Source organism: Stegostoma tigrinum, chromosome 20, assembly GCF_030684315.1.
Source record: "Stegostoma tigrinum isolate sSteTig4 chromosome 20, sSteTig4.hap1, whole genome shotgun sequence".
NCBI classification, from domain to species: domain Eukaryota; kingdom Metazoa; phylum Chordata; class Chondrichthyes; order Orectolobiformes; family Stegostomatidae; genus Stegostoma; species Stegostoma tigrinum.
Window position 1 is genome coordinate 27842678 of NC_081373.1, and position 21935 is coordinate 27864612.

Sequence of the window (21935 nt, forward strand, 5' to 3'; positions counted from 1 at the left end):
CCCACTGCATCTCATGCTCAAAACATTAAACTTGTGTGCCTTACTCTTTGTATCATCAGCAAATCAGAGTACTTTAACCATGGCCATCTTTTCCAATCCTGGCAAAATCTTGTACACTTCCTATTAAATCTCTTTTTGAACTCCCTTGTTCAAAGAACGACCTCAGCTTCTTGAACTTAATTTAAAACTTTAAAACCCCCATTCCTGGAACCATTCTGCCAAATCTCTTGTCTGTCTTTCGCATGATCTTCCAAAATTTTCTTGAAGCTTGGTGACCAGAACTGGATGGAGTGGTCAGCTGTGGCTAACCAGGACTTCTTCACAGCTGTTTAAAAAGACTGTGCATCATTTCAAAAATATGTCATAGATGTAACTTGAGACTAGAAAATAATTGTTTCTGTGCACTTCTCAAGTTTTGCAGCAAAAATAGAGACCAGGAAATCCCATTGCCCCAACTGTTATACAGGAGACTTAAACAGAATGTATTTGATACAGAAAGAGTTTAATACTTCCCGTTGACTCGTAGTTAATGAGTAACTTAATTGCTAAACTACATTCCAAGGCAATTGCAAAATGGTTCTGCTTACAAAATTCCTGCTTACTGAAATAAGCAAGCATATGTGAATATTAGTAAGTATTGCTTGATTATGACAATTCAACAGCAAACATTTAACAAGAGCAGAAATTGTTGCATTTTAAAAGTAAAGTGAATTATTCTATTTTCAGATTTATTAAACAGAATTCCAGTAGGATGAAATACAGATATGTTGCTCTGCTTCTTTTTTTGTCCCAATTTAACCAGTAGATGCCACTGTTCTTAAGGATATCTTCTGCAACCACTGACTCTGTTAATTGGATTAATCTGATGTTTACACTCTTCCCGCAATGTAATTTCAGACAGCTATTATGCATTTCCCATCATGCTTTCTAACATTAATGTAATGCAAAAGAGTCCAGCAACAGCTTTATATGGCACTTTGATTCAATATAAAGTTAAACATGCAGTGATTAATAGAATATACAGGAAATTTGACCTTGTGAGGCAGTGCTTTGTTTCTCTTTACTTTTTAAGTCAAAAGTGGTATATGTTAATCCAGTAAACTGGTTGTATTTTTTGTGTTTGCATTTTCTTGCAGCAACGGGACAGTACACCGTCAATGGACATTCCCATTACAAAAGGTGCACTATATTCTCGGACTGGTGACAGCGAAGTTGATGACACTCAAGCGGATGGACATCATTACAGTCAAAGAGATTTGGATTCTGCTTTGAGAACAGCTAGGGAGGAGGTAGCTCATTCAGCTTGGAGTACTCTTTTGAAAATATAGGTGTCTTTCTGTATCTGTACATATATGCTGGACAGGTGTTGTTTCAAACAACTTTTTCATCAAGCATTGTTTTTTAACAATGCTATTTTTAACAAATTTTAAAAAGAATGTCTGAACCATCTCTGAAGTTACCTTTGCCTTAGCATTGTTTAAAGTCTTTATTTATGTTTTGCTTATTTCTTGACCCTCTTTAGCTTTATTCTATGCATCCTGCCATAACCTCAACTTTCATTTTAATTTAAACTATGCTCTGATTTTTTTTCTCTCTCTCTCATGTGGGTCTTCAGTTGTGTACACTTCCTGTCTTTGTTCCAGATTGTTGCTCAGGAAAGAGAAGCGGCAGACTGGAAGAGGAAATATGACGAAAGTAGGCAAGAGGTTGTTGAGATGAGGTACGTTGATGTAGATTTGTGAATCCACTGACCCTGAAGTTGACTATTGAACTGAATGTACAGAATGAACTTGAGGATTATCTGTCCACGAATATAGTTGGGCTTATTGACTCAATTATGTTGAGGACTTCAGAAATTCTCAGTTTCAAATATGCAGGTAGAATAATTTTACTGATTATTCAGCCCCTTATTAACTGCCACCGTGGACACCAGGTTTCACATCTCAGTGACCTGGTTTTAGCCGTGGGTGTTATATTACATTGAACTAGGATTATAAAACAACCTGTTAACGACAGTGACATTTTATTGAGAGGATAGTGCTCTTTGTAAGTAGTCATTGTATATACATGCAAACGTAACATAGCTGACTAATTAACTTGATACTGTATGTGCAAGAGTAACATGACCTGATAGATTTCTAATACAACGTGCAGCTTAAGGAGCTTTTTAAAGTTGTATTGTGATGCAGGGCACAATGTGCATTGCTATTTTCTTTCGGGAGGATTCACAGGCAAACCTAACAAAAACCAATCCATTAATGACTTCAATTGCAAAATATTCCAATCAATTATCATCCAACATTCCAATTGCTCTGGTTAACAACTCAGCATATCTTGATGAAACTGAGGTTGAGTAAATAATGCCTTCTGGAGAAGAATTAGTTCACACACTCTTCGGTGTAAATGTGAACAATACAGTAAAGCACTTATCTCAAATTCTTAAAACCGTCATTACTCAATCTAAAATTTTAATAGATTAATGAGAAGGCAGTGCAATTTAGGTAAAATGGCAATTTAGTCAGTGCTTCATATTATTCTGAACAAAGAATTGGAAAATATCCTGCAGCAATGACAACCCGCACATTGCAAACTATAGTTGATATTTTTTAATACAGGATTTTGTTTTATGAAGCATCGAAAGAAAATCCAAAAGCTTTTTGATAATGTCGAAGATGTTCAATGCACATAGTGATCTATATTATGTTAAACAAAATGTGGCCTAAAGCTTAGCCTACTGTTTATACTTTTAATTTTGAATTAGCACATTTGAAAAATTTTGTGCTCATACCAAAAGCAGTAAAAGAGTGATCGACAGTTCAAGAATAAGATGGCGACATTAGCCTGAATTTTCAGTTCGAAGTCAGGATCGTTCTCAACTCAAAGGGCTCCTAATTAGTCTAAATTTGGTTTCTGGGGTGGTGGTTGGTGGAGTTGGACCTGCTGTACTTAAAAAAAAAAACACAAAGTTACAAATTTCAGAGCCAGCCCCAGGCACTTGTAGGTACGGAAGTGGGTTGTATAAAATGTTGATGATCCAGCACTTCTTTACCAGCTGTATATGAAGACAATAAAAGAAACAAAACATCTGCAAACTCTCACTCCCCATGCATCTCTTGCCTACCCTCCATGTCAACCTATTCCCTTCCACCCATACCTCTTTGGCCCTGTACACTGGATGCCAACAGTACTAATCCAAAGCCCTCCATTCTCCGTGCCAACTCAACTCAACAAGATCTCAGCCACCCAAACTGCAATGAAATAAATTCTCAAGCTTTTGCTCTAAAACATTAAATGGCAGGAGATTTAATATCCTTGACAGCTTAATAGTTTCCTTGAAATGTTGACAGTTCCCTTGACAGACTGAATGTTGCAGTAAGTATCAGTATTTTTGTACAACTTTTTATAAAAGGACACCACCTCTCCCAAAGGGTATCTCAGCCTTGCCAAATAATCCCAGCAGCTTTAGATTTCTTGTGTAAAGCCCACAAGGTACAGCTGAAACATTCCCAGCAAAAATTGGATATGTTTGAAGACAGCTGCATAATCTATGTAGTTGTCTCTGTGAACCACACCAAGGGTGTGAAAAGAACAAGCCATTTCCATTTTCCATCTTAACACCCTCACCCACACATGCCAGTGAAAAACTTGTTTGCTGTGTCTGGCCTTGGGACTTTGAGAATCAGTATGTGTGTCATTTTGCCCAAGGAGAGCCTCTCCAGTTTTATATGAAATTTGTATCTCTGAATCTCAAATCAGTGCCACCTCTTTTAAAAAAAAAATCAGTATGTTTATCACCCTCTCTGGAGGCTGTTTTTTAAAATCAGCAGCAGGAGTAAATGCACAAGGAGAGCGTGGAAATGGAAACTACAGGGCATTCCTCCACCTTTATGAGGGGGTTGGGGGAGAAGAGTGTAAGAATTAATCGCAGTATCACTGAACTCCATGAGGCCATCCTGTAATATATTGATATGGTGCAGCACGCGAAGTGGCAGAATCTTTCTGCTGCCACTCCTGGACGGACAGGCCACTCACTATTTTCAAACTGGAGTTAAAACTAACTCTTGCCCGTTTAAGATCAGGTTAGCTTCATTTACTGGCAATTCTTTAAAGAGTGCTTTCCCTTCCAAGTCTAAAACATCTGGTTCCAGTGACCATTATTTAATGTAATGAAAAGTCTCTGAAGGACAAATTGTAAAAAAGCTGGTATTATTTTCAGTACAGATGTACAGCTTTGAAAAGACTGTGATTTTCTGGACTCTCTTTAGCTGATATTTATTTTCTAAGTGCCTGAAAGCTTTTTCTTGACTCCCAACTATTTCCACACTGACAATGCAACCAAGCATATTGTTGAGACCAAGACAGCTGTAGGTGTCATCTCTGCATGATTTGCAAAATCTTGCATTTTGTTCTGTTATACAGCAGGAGGTTCTTAATATTTGATACAGAGAATTTTACTAAGGATTTAAAAATTGTTTTAAATTAATGTGAAGCTTAGCATTATACACATCATCTAGAATTATATTGGAAATTCACTACTATTGTGGATGTAGATAAAATGGAACTTCAATCCAAAAATTCTCAAGAAATTTTTTCAATTAGGTTATGAAAGATTATGACAAGTTGTTGACATTCCCTGTAATTTACACCCTTTGGCTTCTTCTGCGTTTTGTGAAGAGTGTTTATTTTGTTTTTCACAATTCCTTTTACTTTCAATTAAAATAAAAATTGTTCTTACACCAGAATTTCAGAGTTCAGAGCTCCTTTAAAGCACCCAGCAATTCAAGGATGCGCATTCCCAAAAGGGAGGAAGCTAAACATGGAGAAAGAGTTCCAGAGAAATGATCTGAGACTGAGCAATTTATGTTTGAGGCAGTCTGCATGGGGCTGCCATTTCCAAAGAATCGAAGCTAGTAGACCACGAATTGGGGAAAAAGGAATATGTTAAGGATTTGAGATAACAAGGTGTAGAGCTGGATGAACACAGCAGGCCAAGCAGGAAAGCTGATGTCTTGGGTTGAGACCCTTTCTCAGAAAAAATTTCTGGAAAAGGGTCTTGACCCAAAACGTCAGCTTTCCTGCTTCTCTGATGCTGCTTGGCCTGCTGTGTTCATCCAGCTCTACACCTTGTTACCTCAGATTCTCTAGCATCAGCAGTTCCTACTACCTATGTTAAGGATTTGTGCGTGTTGATTCAAAGACTTTGATTCTGTGATGGAATTGGCAGTTACCCCCTTTGATTCATTGTTCATGAAACTTTACTATTACTTGTGTGGCTCAAACCGGTCAAAGAGGTTTTGTTTTTATTTTAAAATTCATTCCAGGATTGTTGGCATCGTTGTTCAACAATCATTGCCCATCAGTAGTCACTCTTGAGAAGGTGATGGTGAGCTGCCTTTTTGAACTGCTGCAGTCCATTTAGTTTGGGGAGACCCACAACACATTCAGGAGGAACTTGCAGGATTTTCACCGAGCAGCACAGGTGAACAGCGATATAGTTCCAAGTCAGGATAATGAATTGACCTGGAGGGAAACATGCAGCTGTTAGTGGTGTTCTCATGTATCTGCTGCCCTTGTCTGTCTAGATTGTAGAGATTTGGAAGGTGCTGTCAAACGTGCCTTGGTCAGTTTTCCAGTAAATCCTATTGACAATACACACCGTAATTACTCAGCAACGGTGACAGAGGAAACCTGGAAGAGTTTGTTAAAAATCCGTGCCTGCTCGCACCACAGAAGATGAGTTACCATTGGATCTGACTTTCATCTAATTTATTTTATTAAAAATATACTTGTATTGTTTTGCTTAATATGTAATTCTATTATTGCAACTGTTCCTTTAGAATTAATTCCTCATCAGATCTGAGTGCTTAATTTCAAAACACTTAGTCTTGTGATGAATCATATTAAGATATATTGTACATTAATCATTGTAAAATTAGCATAGCTTGCGCACACTCCTTTTCATTGTAGCTTTTCTTATCTACAGGCGGATTGTTGCAGAGTACGAGAAGACCATAGCCCAAATGATAGGTAAAAACTGTTTCTGATATTGTTAAACATGTGAACAGATTTAAATTAAAAGTGAAACCAACTTAGTCAAAATGAGAAACTCCAAATTTGGACTTTAGCGCATTCACAGCAAGGAATAGGAAACATTTCAGCTGTTGTGGCCCTTTTCACTAAGCTGCATTGTATTCCGCTCCTAATCAAGACATGTTTAAATACATTACATTAAAATACATATTATTTACATATATTTTATTACCTAATGTCTTTGATATATCCAATAATTTTCATATTGAAACAGGCCAATGTGTGCAAGTTTCCACAAATCTAAGCTGTTACAAGCAGTCTCACATGATACAGCTTTGTTCCCTGAACTAGATCATGATCTGAAATTTCCCTTTTATGTTTCTAAAGTTTTTAGAATCCAGCTTCAATTTTATGTGAACTGTGGGATTTTCTTTTGAAATGACCGTGGCTGTCAGGTCTGATGCAATGTTCTTTTTCATGTATTGGTGATGTTTAAATTTGGAGTATTTGGTTTGAGGGTCTCACTCTTCAACCTGCTATTTTTGATTTTCGTTTCACTACGACAATCCTCATTAGTGGAGCCTTTTGCTTGCTTGACTCTAACATTTAATTTATTTCTTTCTCCTTTACTCATTTTCTTTCTGTCCACTTTTACTTTCTCTTATTTTTCTCTAACCCACTTATTTCCCTTCCTCCTTCTCATTTTCCTTCCATCGTTATCATCTTCCCCATTTTCCTTTTATCTCTCCTTTTGACTCTCTATTGCCTGCATCTCTCCTTTCTCCCCTGTCAAGCATCTTGTAATTCTCTTCATTTTCATGCTTCTGTTTCTAACCCTTTGATTGCTTTCCCCTTTGTTATGTTCCTCTTACGTTAATCCTTCTCAGCTCTTCTCTGTCCTACTCCTCCACTTAATCTCTCAACTTTTGGATACCCCAATTTCCTATTCTTCTCCTCTTGAAATGGGACAGATGAAAGTTCTGTGTGAAAGGGATAGGGTATCTGGCAGTATGTGGTAGGTCACTGCTGTGGAGGGTAATGCAGCCACTGCCTCAAGTTTCAGCTTTTAAACAAAGGGAGCCAACTTAATCAGGGATGCATTGAGAAATTATAGAGGAACAAAACTGCTTAAAGCAGTTTAAGTCCACAAACAAGCAGTGTTGTAAGGGAGTCAAAGATATCAAGGAAGAGGAAACATTAAAATTGTTCACGTATTGGTGTAAAAATTAAAAGAGCTTTCTATGAACAGTAGGCTTTTGAGTTCCTACTTTTCGAGGAAAGTTCAGAAAAGGTGGACGTTACAGCAAAGGGAGGAGAAAGCTGTAATCATGTGTCCTTTGTGAACTGATATTGCTACCAAAAAAGGCTGCCTTCATGGAGCATATATCTTTATAAGCTTTTATCGAAATCAAATGCAAAGTGAATTTCAGTCAGTAAACTTGTAGTTTAATTATCACTGTTCCTGATGTTGTAACTTGTATTCAGTATAATCTGTTGAATTCTTCAATAAGAAGGAGAAAGTTACATAATTTGTCTATTTTGAGCTTTCTGGTTTCCTTCTTTGCTATGTAATGCTGTTATTGTTTCTTGCTTTTTCAAAAAAAAGCTTTAGTTCCTCTTTTTCTTTTTTCACCTTTGCAATAGTTTCCTTTTTAATTTCAAATAAAAAGATAAGACTTGTCAGAGAGTGATTTTTCTGATCCTTTCTAACAGGTTTTGAATGCTTATTTTCTGCTTAGCTAACTAGTTGCCTTTTTCCATTATGCTATCACTTTGCTTCTGGTCACTTGCTCACAATGCAAATAAGGCAAACCTGGTAAGTACTGCTTTTAGACATCTTCATCACTTAATGCAGATTTCAGGGTGCTTCTCTTTCCTTTTGCAACCATTGTTTCCCTTTTGTCAAAATGTATGAAGCATGTAGGACATGATTTCCTCAATGATGAATGCTTGTTTAAGCCAGAATGGCAGCTGGTAGTGCTAGAAATGCAGCTGTTTCTCCTCAGTTGCTTGTTTTTCCAAGTACAGATTATTCAGTTCATTACAATTCATTATGTAAAAATATCTATTCACATTTTTTAGCAAATCACTTTGCTACTGCTGATCATTCTAAAATCTATCTGTGCTGTCTCATTAATGATATGAACCAACATTTGAGGAGGCTTTTCAGCCCAGTAATGACTGTTTGAAACAGCAGTCATTCTAATCTCACATCCCACTTTGCATCCTGAACTCTGTAGGTTCCTCAAGGATCTGTCCAATTCTTTTCTTAAATTATATGTGGAACCCGCTTCCATTGTATTGCACATAGAGCATTACAGCATCTGAAAGCTTCATGAGTGGAACGTCTTTCTCTAACCTTCTCTCTGAACTTGTCTGACTAATGTTGAATCTGTGAACTGTAGTATTTGAGGCATTTTCCAGTAAACATTTCATCAAAATCTAATCATTTGGAAAATCTCTATCCTGTCACCTCTTCCCTTGCAACAGGGAAGATTAAAGCATGCTCACTTTTCCAACTGCTCCGGCTAACTGTAGCCCTCAATCCCTGGTTCTTCTTCTAAGGCATTTGCATCTTCACAGAAGTGTGATGCTTTAGAATTTTCCATTGTATTCTATTTGAGGTCTAACCAGTAATATGAAATGTTGTAGCATAATCACATTGCTTTTATATGCTATTCCTCTTTGTATGGTTTCAGGCAACCCAATGCTTTTGTAACCACCTTTTATCAATCTGCCTATCACCTGTAATGATTTGTGTAAATGATTCCAAGGTCTTTCTCTTCATTGATACTTTTCAAAATCATGTCATTTATCGAAAGTCATTTATCCATATTTAAGCAGAGGTATAAGACTGTTACGTGTAATTTTATGCAACACAAATTATTGTCTTATTGCTTCATTTTGTGCAAATTTAGTTTCAGGGAGTATATTATGGTTTTTAGTAAAAATTAGTAGATGGGAAAAGGTAGATTGAATTCTTTTCTTCATGTGAGGCTTCTCAAAGAAACCTTCTTTTGTAAGATAACTCAGGCCTCAATAAAGATATTGCCACATATCCTGCAAACTCCAGCTGTGAAAACATCATAAAAATTTAAAGTTGAAGCAGATGCTATTGGGAAGCATGGTGGCTGACGGTGGAATGATTTATGTAGAAAACGGAATCTTTCCAACAAATTTACTTTTTGTGATTTTTCAATCATCATCAACGCACAATTGTGCTTTGCTGTTTTCATATTAATGTGGCTAAATTATTTTTGTGTTTTACTTCTTGAAACATAGTTCTGCTCAGCCTGTATTAATGCAAGAGTTTGTACTTCAAACTGCCACACACCTGCCTCAGTTTCTCCCATCAGGCCATTAAGCAGCTTCATGACTGACCGTAGTGACATGATCTTTCCAAAAAACCGATTGGATTTTTCTTTTTTTCTTTCATCTTTTATTCCCCATCACTGAATTTCCCATACCAAAGTGGTGACCAGGTGAGTTTTCACTTTATCACTGGCTATTTGTTGGTTTATGAGATCAATGCCGAGCTTTCACTATACTCATGCCAAATGCCTGGCTCTTTTATCACTGCTTCCTTGTTGGAGCAACACTGGAATCTTAAAACCAGCTGTGAGGAGTGTGCATACTATCCCTGATATAGAACATGTGAAACAGTGCTCATCAACATCATTTCATTCACTTCATTTTACATACAATACCTCATACTATTTTTAATGTTTATTGTAAACCTACAGTTTTCTAAGCAACGAATTCTATCAAATTTACAGGTGAAGCCAAAGCTCCATCAAATTTTCCTGGAGAATGCTGACAGCTCCAAGTCTCAAAAATCTCACCTAAATTCTATGGACAGTCATTTACAAAATATAAACGGTTCCATTTGCAATCCCTCAGTTTTTTGGTAAAATGTGTTTCTTTTTGGTTCCTTACAAATCTTAAATGAAGAAGTGTGACTTGTAAGACACAAGGTGTAGAGCTGGATGAACAAGCAATATCAGAGGAGCAGGAAAGCTGACGTTTCGGGTCGAGACCTTTCTTCAGAAAAGTGTGACATGTAATTTGTCTAGACACATGGAGGTACAAAAGGAAAATGCAACCTTATTGCTGTGATTTTTTTTCCCTTTTTTTATTTACTTCCATTTATTGACCACCTTGCATTTTATTTTAATTAGATAGGGCTTGCACATCAGTTCTTTTTGGAGATTTAGGTGTTGCAAACTTCAGATATTAGATTTACCTCAGAAGTAAATTTTGGTGCTATAGCTACTCAAAGACTTGGACAGTCAGCAAAATTCATCTGGCATTCACGCCCTTAAACAAGAAACGTTGGCCGATTCTGCCTTTGATTTGAGTGGAACTACGACTGTGCTTGTAAAGTTTCCTTTTTGCATGATGTTGTTTTTTGAAAACTTCCCCTGCAATGTTATTGAGAACAATTAATAGGGTGTGACAAATATAACCTCTGCAGAATATATGATTGTAGTTGAAACAAGACACTATTTGAGTGTAAACATCAAGAATGACAGTGAAATCATGATGTTGTTAGTGATTGTTTGCCTGAGCAAATCGACTTGTCTAGAATCCAGAGTACAAAGAGCAATATACTAGATATTATTACTGACTGAGTCATTCTCCTTGTCATTTTTGAAGTGGAGGAAACAGTTTGCATATCTATTCAGGGCATTTCTTCCTTTTTTAGCCTTTACTTTTTAAAAATTTTTTTTCTTGTGAAACATTTAATTGGAAGTCTCTTGCACTTCTTTTACCCTTCCTCTTTCCTTCATTCCCTTTTTCAGTTGACTGAATAACTTGTTCAGTTTAATGCCTTACCTCTGTCATACCTACACTTGTCGTTCCTGCCCTTCCTTGTCATTCTTACCCTTGTCATCAGTAACCCTCTTTTCCCTCATTTTGTTTGTTCTAGCTTTCTTTCCCCTTTACCGACACTGAGATGTTCCTGCAGTTCTATTTTTCTTACTGTCCGGTCATCAAATTGTTTGTCAAATTTAATCTGACCTTTTCTGCATCTAAAGTTGCTTATGCACTGAGAGTGGCATCTGATAGCACAGAGGAAGTTAGTGAAATATATCAAGTAGTGGCATGTTCATCAAGCCACTACATTTGTGTACCTTAGTTCTGGGTTTCCCATTCAATTAGGCTCAGCAGGTGGAGTGCACCCCTCACGAGTTGATTTCAGCTTTGCTATTTGAAGAGACATTTCAGACGTTAGGTTTGATAGAACATGGAGCTAAGAGCAGGATGCAAGGAAGTGACAGAATGCAGGCAGCAATCACTGAAAGACAGTGAATTTTTCAAGACACTTCCTAAGATGTGATGTTGCTCCAGGGTTTGACCAAACGATATTGTTCCCTCCTAATGGATAAAAGAAGCCTGTTTGTAATATCAAGTGGATGGATCATGCCGAGCGCAGCAATAGTGTGGCACCTGGCTCCTGGGTTCAGTGTTGAAAGTGGTTAAATTAACTAAACAGCGCGGCAAAGTTGAGAGCAGTTGCTCATTCAACTGCATCTTGATGTGTGTATCCCTCTCAACCCATCATGCTGCCTTCTCAGACCTACTCCAGCACAGCATTCCTCAGACCAACTAACATTCATTCCTGTCTGCCAGTCCACTTCCTCACATCCCAATCTGTCCATCCCCACTGCTGCCCCTTAGCCTTAGAGAATGTCATGCCTCTTATTATTGTCCCCTAAAATAAATGCCTTCTACCTATCTATTCAAGTTAGTAGATTACTCTGGATCTTCTGTTTGCCCCTAAACAGGAGAAGTAAGCTGCTAAATCTTAGCTATATCTTTTGACAAACAGGATCAAACAGGACATTTAAGTAGCAAAATCCGAGAATGTACTGGTATGAGTTCCAGCCATTCGGACTGAAAATGAGATTGGTGGAGTCTACTCTGTGTAAGTGATGTTTTAAATCTTTGTGCCAACACCTTTGTCCATTGAAAGACTAGTCACCTGCAAGGAATATAAGAGGTAGCAAACAAATGAATATAGGGGTGCAGACTACAAATGCCACCTAAATTGGATTCATGAGACTCTACGGGACCTCACCCCACCAACCTCACTTTCAGCCATTGACCACATCTGATCTGTCACAAAATGCGTTTCAGCTCATTGCTTGTGTGAAGTGCGAGGGATGACGGTGAATAGGGACATAGAAGTGAAGATTCAGTTCAAAATGCTTCAAGGTCTTTAAACCATGACTTCCCCACCTTGGGTTACATCCCATATACTGTCTTGTGTCCTGATGGCATCTCTGGTCCCATACACTTGCTGAGGACTGCACCACCAGTAAGGCTCTTACAGGCATCGAGTTCCGAAGAACATCAGTCAAGACGGTCCCAGGAGTCAGAGCAGGGACCTGAACAGGAGCTTACTGGTTTCAAAAATCATTGATTGCCCATTGAAAACAGAAATGAGATAAAATTTATTCGCTTAAAGGGTTGAACGTATTTTGGATGCTCTTCCTGAAAATATGGTGGATGCAGAGTCCTTGATTTCTTAAAGGCAATGGTGGATAGATACTTGTTAAGCAACAGGTGGAAGTTTTATCAAGTGTAGACAGATGTGGATTTGAGGCAACAATAATGTGAACTATGGTTTTATCAGATAGTAGAACAAGCACAAGGGACTAAATGACCCACTCCTGCTCCTAGTTGGAATGAGTCAGGAATGCAGTAGGTGCCCCTTATCAGTTTCTAGTTTCTTGTGGTTGCCCAAATATGATGGGTATAGCTGACTAGCTCAGGATAAATGAATGAATTGTGTCTACTGCCACAAGAGCAGATATTCACTAATATGCTCTGTGCCTGGTCTCTCACACCAACTACACTTTGATAATAGCTCTTATGATTTCAGCGCAGTTGCATGTGGAGTCCAGAGAGCTATGTACATGCAGTAGTCAGATTCTTTGGAAACGCACTGAACCTGTTAAGGCCACCCTTCTATTCTCTTGTAGTCGAGATGATGACATACTGCCTCCTCCCAAGCCTCTGTCACCTCCCTGATGCACTGTTGGATAGTGAAATGTGGATAGTAGACTCTGTCACCTGCTGCTGCCTGGAAAGATTAACATATTGGGAGTAACAGTGACCTTGTAAACCACTTGACAGTATCCTGCTGTGGACTGTAGGTTCTGTCTAATAAGGTGACACAGTTCGGCAAGGAGGTGGTCGCTGAATTGTGGATGCCTCAACTGTTGGTAGCCAAGGTATTTCTGGGAGGCCCTTGGTGGGTAGGGCCTTCAGCTGAGGAAAGCTTTCATTTCCACACAACTTCCCTCTCTGCTGACTGTACTCCACGACAGCCCAAGAGAGCTTGCAATTGTGGAGCCCAAAACTCTAGTCGGGGCTCTCTGTGGTCTAAACCAGAGAATGCCATAAATTCATTGTCAAGGTGCAGCAACACTTGCTTGAAATTCCAATGAATCATTTGAACCGCTCCAAGAACACAACATGGTGCTAGCATAAACTCTGCAATCGCAAATGTTAGTTGAAATACCTCATCTGCAAGTTGAGTGCTTGGATCTACAAATAACATTAGCTTGGGATGGCAGAGGGGTTGCCCTTTCTCTTGGTAAAACCAGACTCAGATACAAATGATCAGTAGAAGGTATCAACTAGATCTGCAGTGGATCATGCTTCATAGTCACATCTGAGGATATTTCATTTCATGAGCTGTAGAATTTTGCATTCTTCTGGAGTAAGCATAGAATCTCTGCACTCCTATGTCTTCAACCTGGGTTACTGTGTGAGCTGAGCCAAAAACCTGCACACCATTCCCAGCTGCTCTACCTACATGGCTCCAGCTCCAGCAGATCCGAGTTTTGCAGTCATTTTATCCTAAAGTAAATTAAACACGTGACCAAATTTGGTAGCATTCATGGAGAAGTATCAGGAATGGGAATCCAGACAGAAGGACTGTCAAGGATAAAATAGTATCAGAGATAATGGGAACTGCAGATGCTGGAGATTCCAAGATAATAAAATGTGAGGCTGGATGAACACAGCAGGCCAAGCAGCATCTCAGGAGCACAAAAGCTCCTGAGATGCTGCTTGGCCTGCTGTGTTCATCCAGCCTCACATTTTATTATCTTAGAAGGACTGTCAAGTTCTGGATTCATAAGAAAGAAAACAATCAAGGCCCACATAGGGTAGCCTGTGTCCTATTTTATTTCAATGACCATCAATGTATGCTAATCATGTGATTCAACAAGGGCATAAATTTGTTTGCCAGTCAACTGCTTTTTTGCTGGTACCACAGTAGTTTTTTTCACAAAGGATTTGGCTGAAAAGGCTTTAAAGATTCAAACAATATTCTTATTAATGTCTGAAACTGGAGAAACATTCTGTGGAGAAGATTGATTGAAGGGATACAACTGCCTGTATTTTGAATTGTTATTTTAAATAAGTCTTACAACCATGTATGCTTAGTGTGTAATTTGTAAAACAATGTGCAAATTGCTAACATTAATATAGAGTTGCATTTTATTTCTTAATACATTTTAGGACCAGACACACTCTAGTATTAGCTCAGGTTTTAAAGTTTGATTCAGGAGTTTATTCATATCATAGTCACTGTTATTGCAACTGTCAAACAGCTTTGAGCTATATGAGGAGACTTCAAACTGTATGCTGTGATAGTCATACCTTTTGTGTATAAGTTGAATGTTGACATGTTGCAGCTTGATGCAATCCTGTTAAGAATCGCTATTTCATAAATTTGACCTTTTGTGATGACTAGAAGTGTAAAATTTGGAAAAATTGTGGTTTGGTGCTGTGAATAATTCATAAATTTCTCATAATTTAATGAAGCTTTTAGAACACCCGCATACTCTAAAACCTTGTTCTGTTGTTTAAAATATTCAGCTTGGGTCAGATGCTCAACTTAAATTTCATTTTCTTTTATAAAGCAGTGAGAGATGAAAAGGGCAAATAATCTGGCTGGTAACCAATGTGAACAGCCGAGTATTCCTGCCGCTACTTGTAGCAATGTGGTTTCACTACAGCGTTAACAAAAACATCTTTTGGAGCCAGGAAAACCATTGGAGGTTTTTGTGTAGCATGTTTTGTTTTTAAATATATTAAGGTTTTTTTCTCCCAATTGATGAACTAGTTAAGCCAGTATTACAGTCTTGATCAAAGGTTTAAAATGAGTATCACTACAGCAAAGGACGGGAAATACAGACTGAGAGTATTCTATAAAATATGGAATGGACTGGTAGAAGTTGACAGAAACTAGTACCTAGTTGGCCAATGGAAAACACAAATTGCAAACTCCATTTATTTCCAAAGCACCATATTGATGATCTTGCCTCCCAAGAACAAGTTTACATTGGAACAAGCTGCCAAAGGAAACAGTCACAGCCTAATCATTTAAAATCATCAAGGCATTTTTTGATTATTTCCATTTAAAAGTTTTGATTATCTGTTGAGATGTCCTAATAATGCCTGGTTTAGCTAGTGCTACCCATAAAAATGTTGGTAGATTATTAGTCTGTGATGCCAATACAACTGAAGCAGGAAATAATTTGCTGAACCATTCAGTAAAGTAGGTCCTTCATTTAAGCCTGTCCGTGTTGAATGCTGCAATTTACCTGATTCCAAGCCACTTAAGATGTCCAATGCTGACTTATTTAGAGCAACTCTTTTCAAATGTGCAGGGGGAGAAAAGCATGAATCTGTTTTAAACTTGATTTGATATATAGGTTCATGTAGAAATAAGCAAGGACTGCAAAATTGCCATTTTTATATTGCGTAGTATCTACCAAATGGTTGATACAGCCCTGAGCTGTTGTTAATAAAAGAATTATTTTTTTTTTCCAAAAATTCTAGTTCAGTAAATTTGCCTAAGTTCTGCATTTCTATTACTGTACAAAGACAGTGTTCCAGGCAACGTCATTGTTTGAGAGACCCTGCACATGGAGGCATGAATATTATGGGAGCTTATTCTATGGTGTGCTTTCACAAACCTGCTATCTGTACAGAAATTTCAGGAAGCAACTGTGGTTAGTTTTGATTTTTGTAGTGGTAAATACAGAAAAATCTGTGTTATTATTGTCACATGATTTAATTTGGTTTTGATTTGATTTATTGTAGTCACGTGTACCTAAGTACACTGACAAGCTTTCTTTTGCAAGCAGAACAGGCAGATCACAGCAAACAAGGACAGAGATCAAAGGGTGCTTAGATAGAGCAAGGCATGCAGGTTGCACTGCACAGGAGGTGCACAAAGCAAGATCAACAAAGACTTGAAGTTAGAGTCCATTCATCAGTCTAATAATGGCAGGAAAGAGGCTGGTCTTGAAGCTGTCAGAGTGTGTTCAAGTACAGTGTGGCGAACATCTGGCCCAACACATCTTTCTGTGGCAGAGGATAGATTCTGATATGCAGTATGCCTAGCTCATCATTCAGTTATAGAAATTTACAGTACAGAAGGAGGCTATTTGTGTCTGTACTCTTTCCTGAAAGAGCGACCCAGCTAGTCCAATTCTCTAGCCCTCCTCTAACTTAATCACTTTCAAATATACATCCATCTCTCTTTTGAAACTTCTACCATTCTCCCAGACAGCATATTTCAAATCCTAACAACATGGATTAAAGAAGTTTCAATGACTTTGCATTGTATCGATTTCCAGAACAAGAAAGAGCTTTTTTCTCTACAGACTGATGAAAAGGCAAGTTCTATAATTGGGCAGATGAATGAGTTATTTTTGTTATGAAATACAGAAACTGCATCAATGGGTGTTTAGGATTCCTATACTCCTGCTACTCTATTTGCTATTTGTCTATTTTTTACTCAAATATCATTTGAGCTTATGATCAAGATGCAGTTATGTGTAGTTGAAGACTGCACTTGTCTCCATGTTAATTATGGACAGCAGGCACCATAGTTTGACCTGTAAGCCTGATTAGAAATGACTCTGCAAAGTCTGAATGGGCATTTCCACATGTGCACAGTGCGTTCAACACTCATTTTTGTGGTCCAAATGCTCCATTTCCAAAGTTGGATCAAGTAGGTCTATCATAGCAAAGTTGTGTGCCATTCACCAAAGAGCGAGTGTTTAGTTACAAGAAAATCTCTATACTGGCGTTACACATGGGGCCAAGTTACAAAATTGCAGATCAGTTGATTTTTGCTTTTTTTTGGGGGGGGGGGGCGGCGGCATTGGAAGGTCTCAAAGTACTCTAGGATTTTTGGATGTGTTGGGGTGAGCTCCTAGTCTTGGGCATTGAGTACTGCTACATCCTCACAAGAAACAAGGAGGATTGGGTGACTTGTCCACAGACATACTGCAACAGCCTGCAGGATAACACTGAGATGGAGCAGAGGCTGCAAAACTCTGCATCACACTCTGCCAAGTTAGAGTCCAATCCTACCACACTCCTCGATAGGAATTGGAAGAGATTATGTCATTCAAGACTGCTAATGCACCCAGCATCTTTCACCATCTGCATTCACCAGGTATTCCACCCTGACAAGGACCTCAGAGTCCTCTGCAATGGTGAAAAACTGGCTGTAGTCCATTCATGGCTGTTAACTCACCAGATTCTAATCCCAGATTTGTGACACCGTCTAAGATATGTGCAGTGCTGAAATTTGAACTGCTGCCAACAACTCTCTACACCTATGCGATGCTGTTGCTTCCTCTCCTCCTCTCAGCACCTCCAATGACGGATGAATGTCTGTGATTTTTGTAGTATTGTGTTTGGGTGATTTGTGTGCCATAGCTGAATAGCTGGAGGTATATGGAGGCAGCAGAAAGTAGGTGAGAGGTTGACAGCATTAATACATATCTGGTGTGGATTATTGCATGTTAGCTGTGAGTTCTCAGTGTCAGGGTCAGCTGATGTCAGAGTGATTTGAGGTGTGATGCACTAAGCAGAATGAGAGGTGGGTACTGCAGCAGATGGGAGATGTTAAGCAGATTTTGGTCACCCAAAGTCACTAGACATCTTGAGAGACTACTACCAATTCCTCAGGGCCAAATGCCAGGAATTGCCATCCCTAATCGCCACCTCCTACTCCCTTATGAAGTTTGCCTTTGACAAGATTCTGTCCCCACACTCTTACTCTGTGGAGAGCCTAACATCATCTCTTCTGCTCAAAAGGTCCCTGAGTGCTTCCTGAACACCAACCCCCTCTGCCCTGTCATCTTGGTCCCATCTATGGCACCATGGCTCTCTTCCTATTCATATCCAATACCAAGGTCTGCATCATTGCCTCTGGAATCCCCTTTCTATCCTGGTATTCCATTTTCGGTTTACAACTGGAGCTAAAGTATCCAGCAGCAGCCTTCTGTAAAGCCGTGCAGCTTCCCCTTAAGAGGGACAAGACAGCCTTTTGGATCAGAGAACTACAGTACCACAGGCTTTTAGCACTTGCTGTTTGATTCCCTGCGGAGTGCAGAAGCAGCTAGTAGTATGGGAGGAGCTAAAATCAAGTAAATAAGTGATAGCCCCAAGTTTGCTTGCTATCTGCATTCATTTCTACGAACATGAGAAAGTCACAAGTCATACCCAAAATGTGACACACATTGAATTTTAGCTAGATCTTTCTTGATGAGAGTTGTTTACTTGGTCATTTTTAACCTGAAATAACATATCATGAAGAAGTAGAAAATGCTGGAGAAGTAACAGGTCTGGAAATATTCCAAGAAACTCAGCTGATGTTTGGGTCTGGTATAACTTCTTCAGAACTCTTCCAATGAGCAGTCATATTGGTCTCAAAATGTTAACTCTGCTCTCTGCACACATGGTGCCAGACCTACTGAATTTCTCTCGCATTTTCTGTTTTTTATTTCAGATCTCCATCATCTGCAGTATTTTACTTTGTGGCATCATATCTCCTTATTGTCCAACTCCCTGTCCACTTACTTCTGTGGTTTGATTGTTACATTTTTGATTCTTTTTATTCCCCCTTGTGATTTTCTTTTTGTCCTTCATTTCAATACTAAATTTCCTGAAATTTGTACCACCACTATTTTGAATAATGTAATTTTTGAGTAGTTTGGCATTCTTTTTGAAAAATAAGCATTTAAATGGTAAGAAAAACACTTATGTTTTAGTCTGCAATATCCAGCATTCTAGTTTTGATTGAGACAGGGTGGAAAAAGAATTTCTGCATATTTCTCACTCGTTGTTTTGTGGCTGAAAATGTACGGAGATGGACTTTTGAATTTTGATGCACAAATATATCTTTTGTCATTTGGGATTTTTTTTCTACAGAGGATGATCACAGGGAAAAGTCCATCTCCCATCACACAGTACAACAGCTAATAATGGAAAAAGATCAGGCCTTGTCTGATCTGAACTCTGTGGAGAAATCTCTTGCAGACCTCTTCAGGAGATATGAGAAGATGAAGGAGGTGTTGGAGGGGTTCCGAAAGGTAGGTTGATTGAAGTATGGAGTTTTATCAATAAAATATCAGGGTGGCAATTCATCCTATAAAAGGAGAATTGCAATAATTTAACCTGAAGAATTTTAATTTTGTTTTAGAAAGGAGGATATTTTAAGGACAACAGATTTTTTTTTAAAAAAGTTAACCTTACATTTACTCAGTTGTACACAGATGGCAGTATTTATATCAAGACCAATGGCTGTGATTTGGATTGTTGCATGTGATGCTATCCACAGCTGCAAGTTATTGTTGTATGTGAAAGTACAGATCAACAAACAGTGTAATGCATTAGAAAGATAGAAAATAGGAGCAAGGGTAGCTCATTCAGCACATCAAGAGACTCAACATTCAGCGTGATCGTGGCTGATCCTCTATCACAACGCTGTATTACCGCTCTTTCACCACACACATCGACACCTTCAGTCTCTGGAAATCTTTCTTTTCTCATAATATTATTCAGAGACTTCACCTCCAACCTTCTATGCTGGAGAATTCCACAGGTTCACTACGGTCTCATTGTATAAGTATCTCCTCATCTCAGTCTGAAGTAATTTATCGCTTATCTTGAGATCATGACCACTATCTCTCTATCTCCTATTGAGGGGAAGTATTAACTCTGCATCCAATCTGTCCAGCAATATGAGAACTGTGTGTTTTGCTGATTCCTCTTCACCATTAAAACAGTCCCATTTTGTTTTATGTCCACAGCAACCTTGGAAATATTATGTTTGATGTCTTCCTCCAAATCATTGGTTTATTGAGAATAGCTGAGACCCAAGCACTGATCTCTACTGTGCCCTACCAATCATCACTTTCACTCTGAAAATGACCCATTTCCTCCTTGCTTTGTCTTTACTAACCAAACCTTATTACATTGCTATGTATTACCCTCGATCACGTGTGCTTTAATGCTATACACTAAACTTCTTTATGGGAGTTATCATAACCTTTCTCAAAATACAAATACACCACATCCATTATAGCTCCTTCATCTGTTCGACTAGTTAAATCCTCAAAAAACTTCAGTAGATTTGTCAAACACAAATTTACTTTCCATAAAATCAAAATATTTTAAGAAAAGCTAAGAGAGACAAATTATATCTCAAAGGAAAAAAAAGCTAAGATTAGATTATTACGCTCAAGGCTACTGCATTTAACCTAAATCTTTATAGTTTAGTAGCTATTTCTTCACACTGTAGAACCCGAGCGAAAAAGTTCTTGGTTTGTAGACTTCATAGAACAACACTTTAACACAATTTAGTTAGTTGACCAATATAATATCAATGGTCCAGATTTTGCTTGAAGCGTGGTAGGACATCTGTCAGTATTCATTGCTATTGAAGAGCGGGAGAAAAGGAAAAGAAAGACTTGCACTCGTAAAGTGCTCAAACTTGTGATGTCCAAAGTGTTTTAAAGCCAATGAAGGATTTTTGAAGTTAATGAAATGTGAGGCTGGATGAACACAGCAGGCCCAGCAGCATCTCAGGAGCACAAAAGCTGACGTTTCGGGTCTAGACCCTTCATCAGATTTTAGAAGTCTGGTCACTGTATAAATATTGGAGACACAACATCAGTTTGCTTGCAGCATCATTGCCACAAACAGTTATGTGAGAGTGACCAAAAAACCTGTACTTTAAAGATTTTGTTTGAGGAAATAAACAAACATTGGCCAGGGCACAGGGGAATCACTTCCTGCTGCTGTTCAAAATATTAATATATTGAGATTATAATATTCAAAACATAAAAATCTTTTACACGCCAGTGAGGGAGCACTGGGTCAAAATTGCTGGGTAAAGATCCCACAACTCCCTTCCAAAGGCATTGTTGTACCACTACATTGTTCATGGTGCTTCAAGAAGGCAGCTCATCACCAACTTCTAAAGGTCTAATCCAGATCGGCAATAAAAGCTGGCCCAGCTGGCAACACCTACACCCTGAGCAAGAACAAAATAGGTCTTTGATTTGGACATTCATTTGAAAGGTGGCATGTCTGACAGTACAGCACTCCCTCAAATGGAGTATCAGGCTCAATATTTATACTCGTGTCCCCACAGGATTCTGCGACCAACAACCTTTTAGAGGAACAAATGTGTTAGTTATTTCTGTACGTCTCCATTAGAAGAGCAAAACTCAAAGAACAATACAGCACAGGAACAGACCCTTCAGCCCTCTAATCCTGCACCCACACATTTTGACCTACCATACTGAACTTACTGTCCTTACTTCGAGGATCAATATCCCTCTATTCCCTTCCTATTCACGTATTTGTCCAGGTGTTTATTGAATGCTGCTAATGTGTCTGCTTCAACCATCACCTCTGGCAACACATTCCAGGCACACGCCACCCTTTGTGAATATTTTCCCTCACCCATCTCTTTTAAACTCCACCGCCCCCTTACATCTTGAGCCTGTGTCTCCTAGTAATTGACCCCTCCACCCCGAGATAAAGCCTCATGCTTTGCACTCTATCCATGC

The 21935-nt window shown here is 38.6% G+C and overlaps 1 protein-coding gene across 3 annotated transcripts in view; it reads left to right on the top strand.

Annotated features, from left to right (window-relative positions):
* Positions 1–21935, top strand: part of LOC125461914 (uncharacterized) — a 234408-nt gene that overhangs the window by 202473 nt on the left and 10000 nt on the right. For all 3 annotated transcript variants that reach the window (XM_059653064.1, XM_059653065.1, XM_059653066.1), the window contains 4 exons: positions 1137–1289; positions 1644–1720; positions 5984–6027; positions 19288–19448. In XM_059653064.1, coding sequence (XP_059509047.1) covers positions 1137–1289; positions 1644–1720; positions 5984–6027; positions 19288–19448 — 435 coding nt within the window. The remainder of the gene's footprint in view (positions 1–1136; positions 1290–1643; positions 1721–5983; positions 6028–19287; positions 19449–21935) is intronic.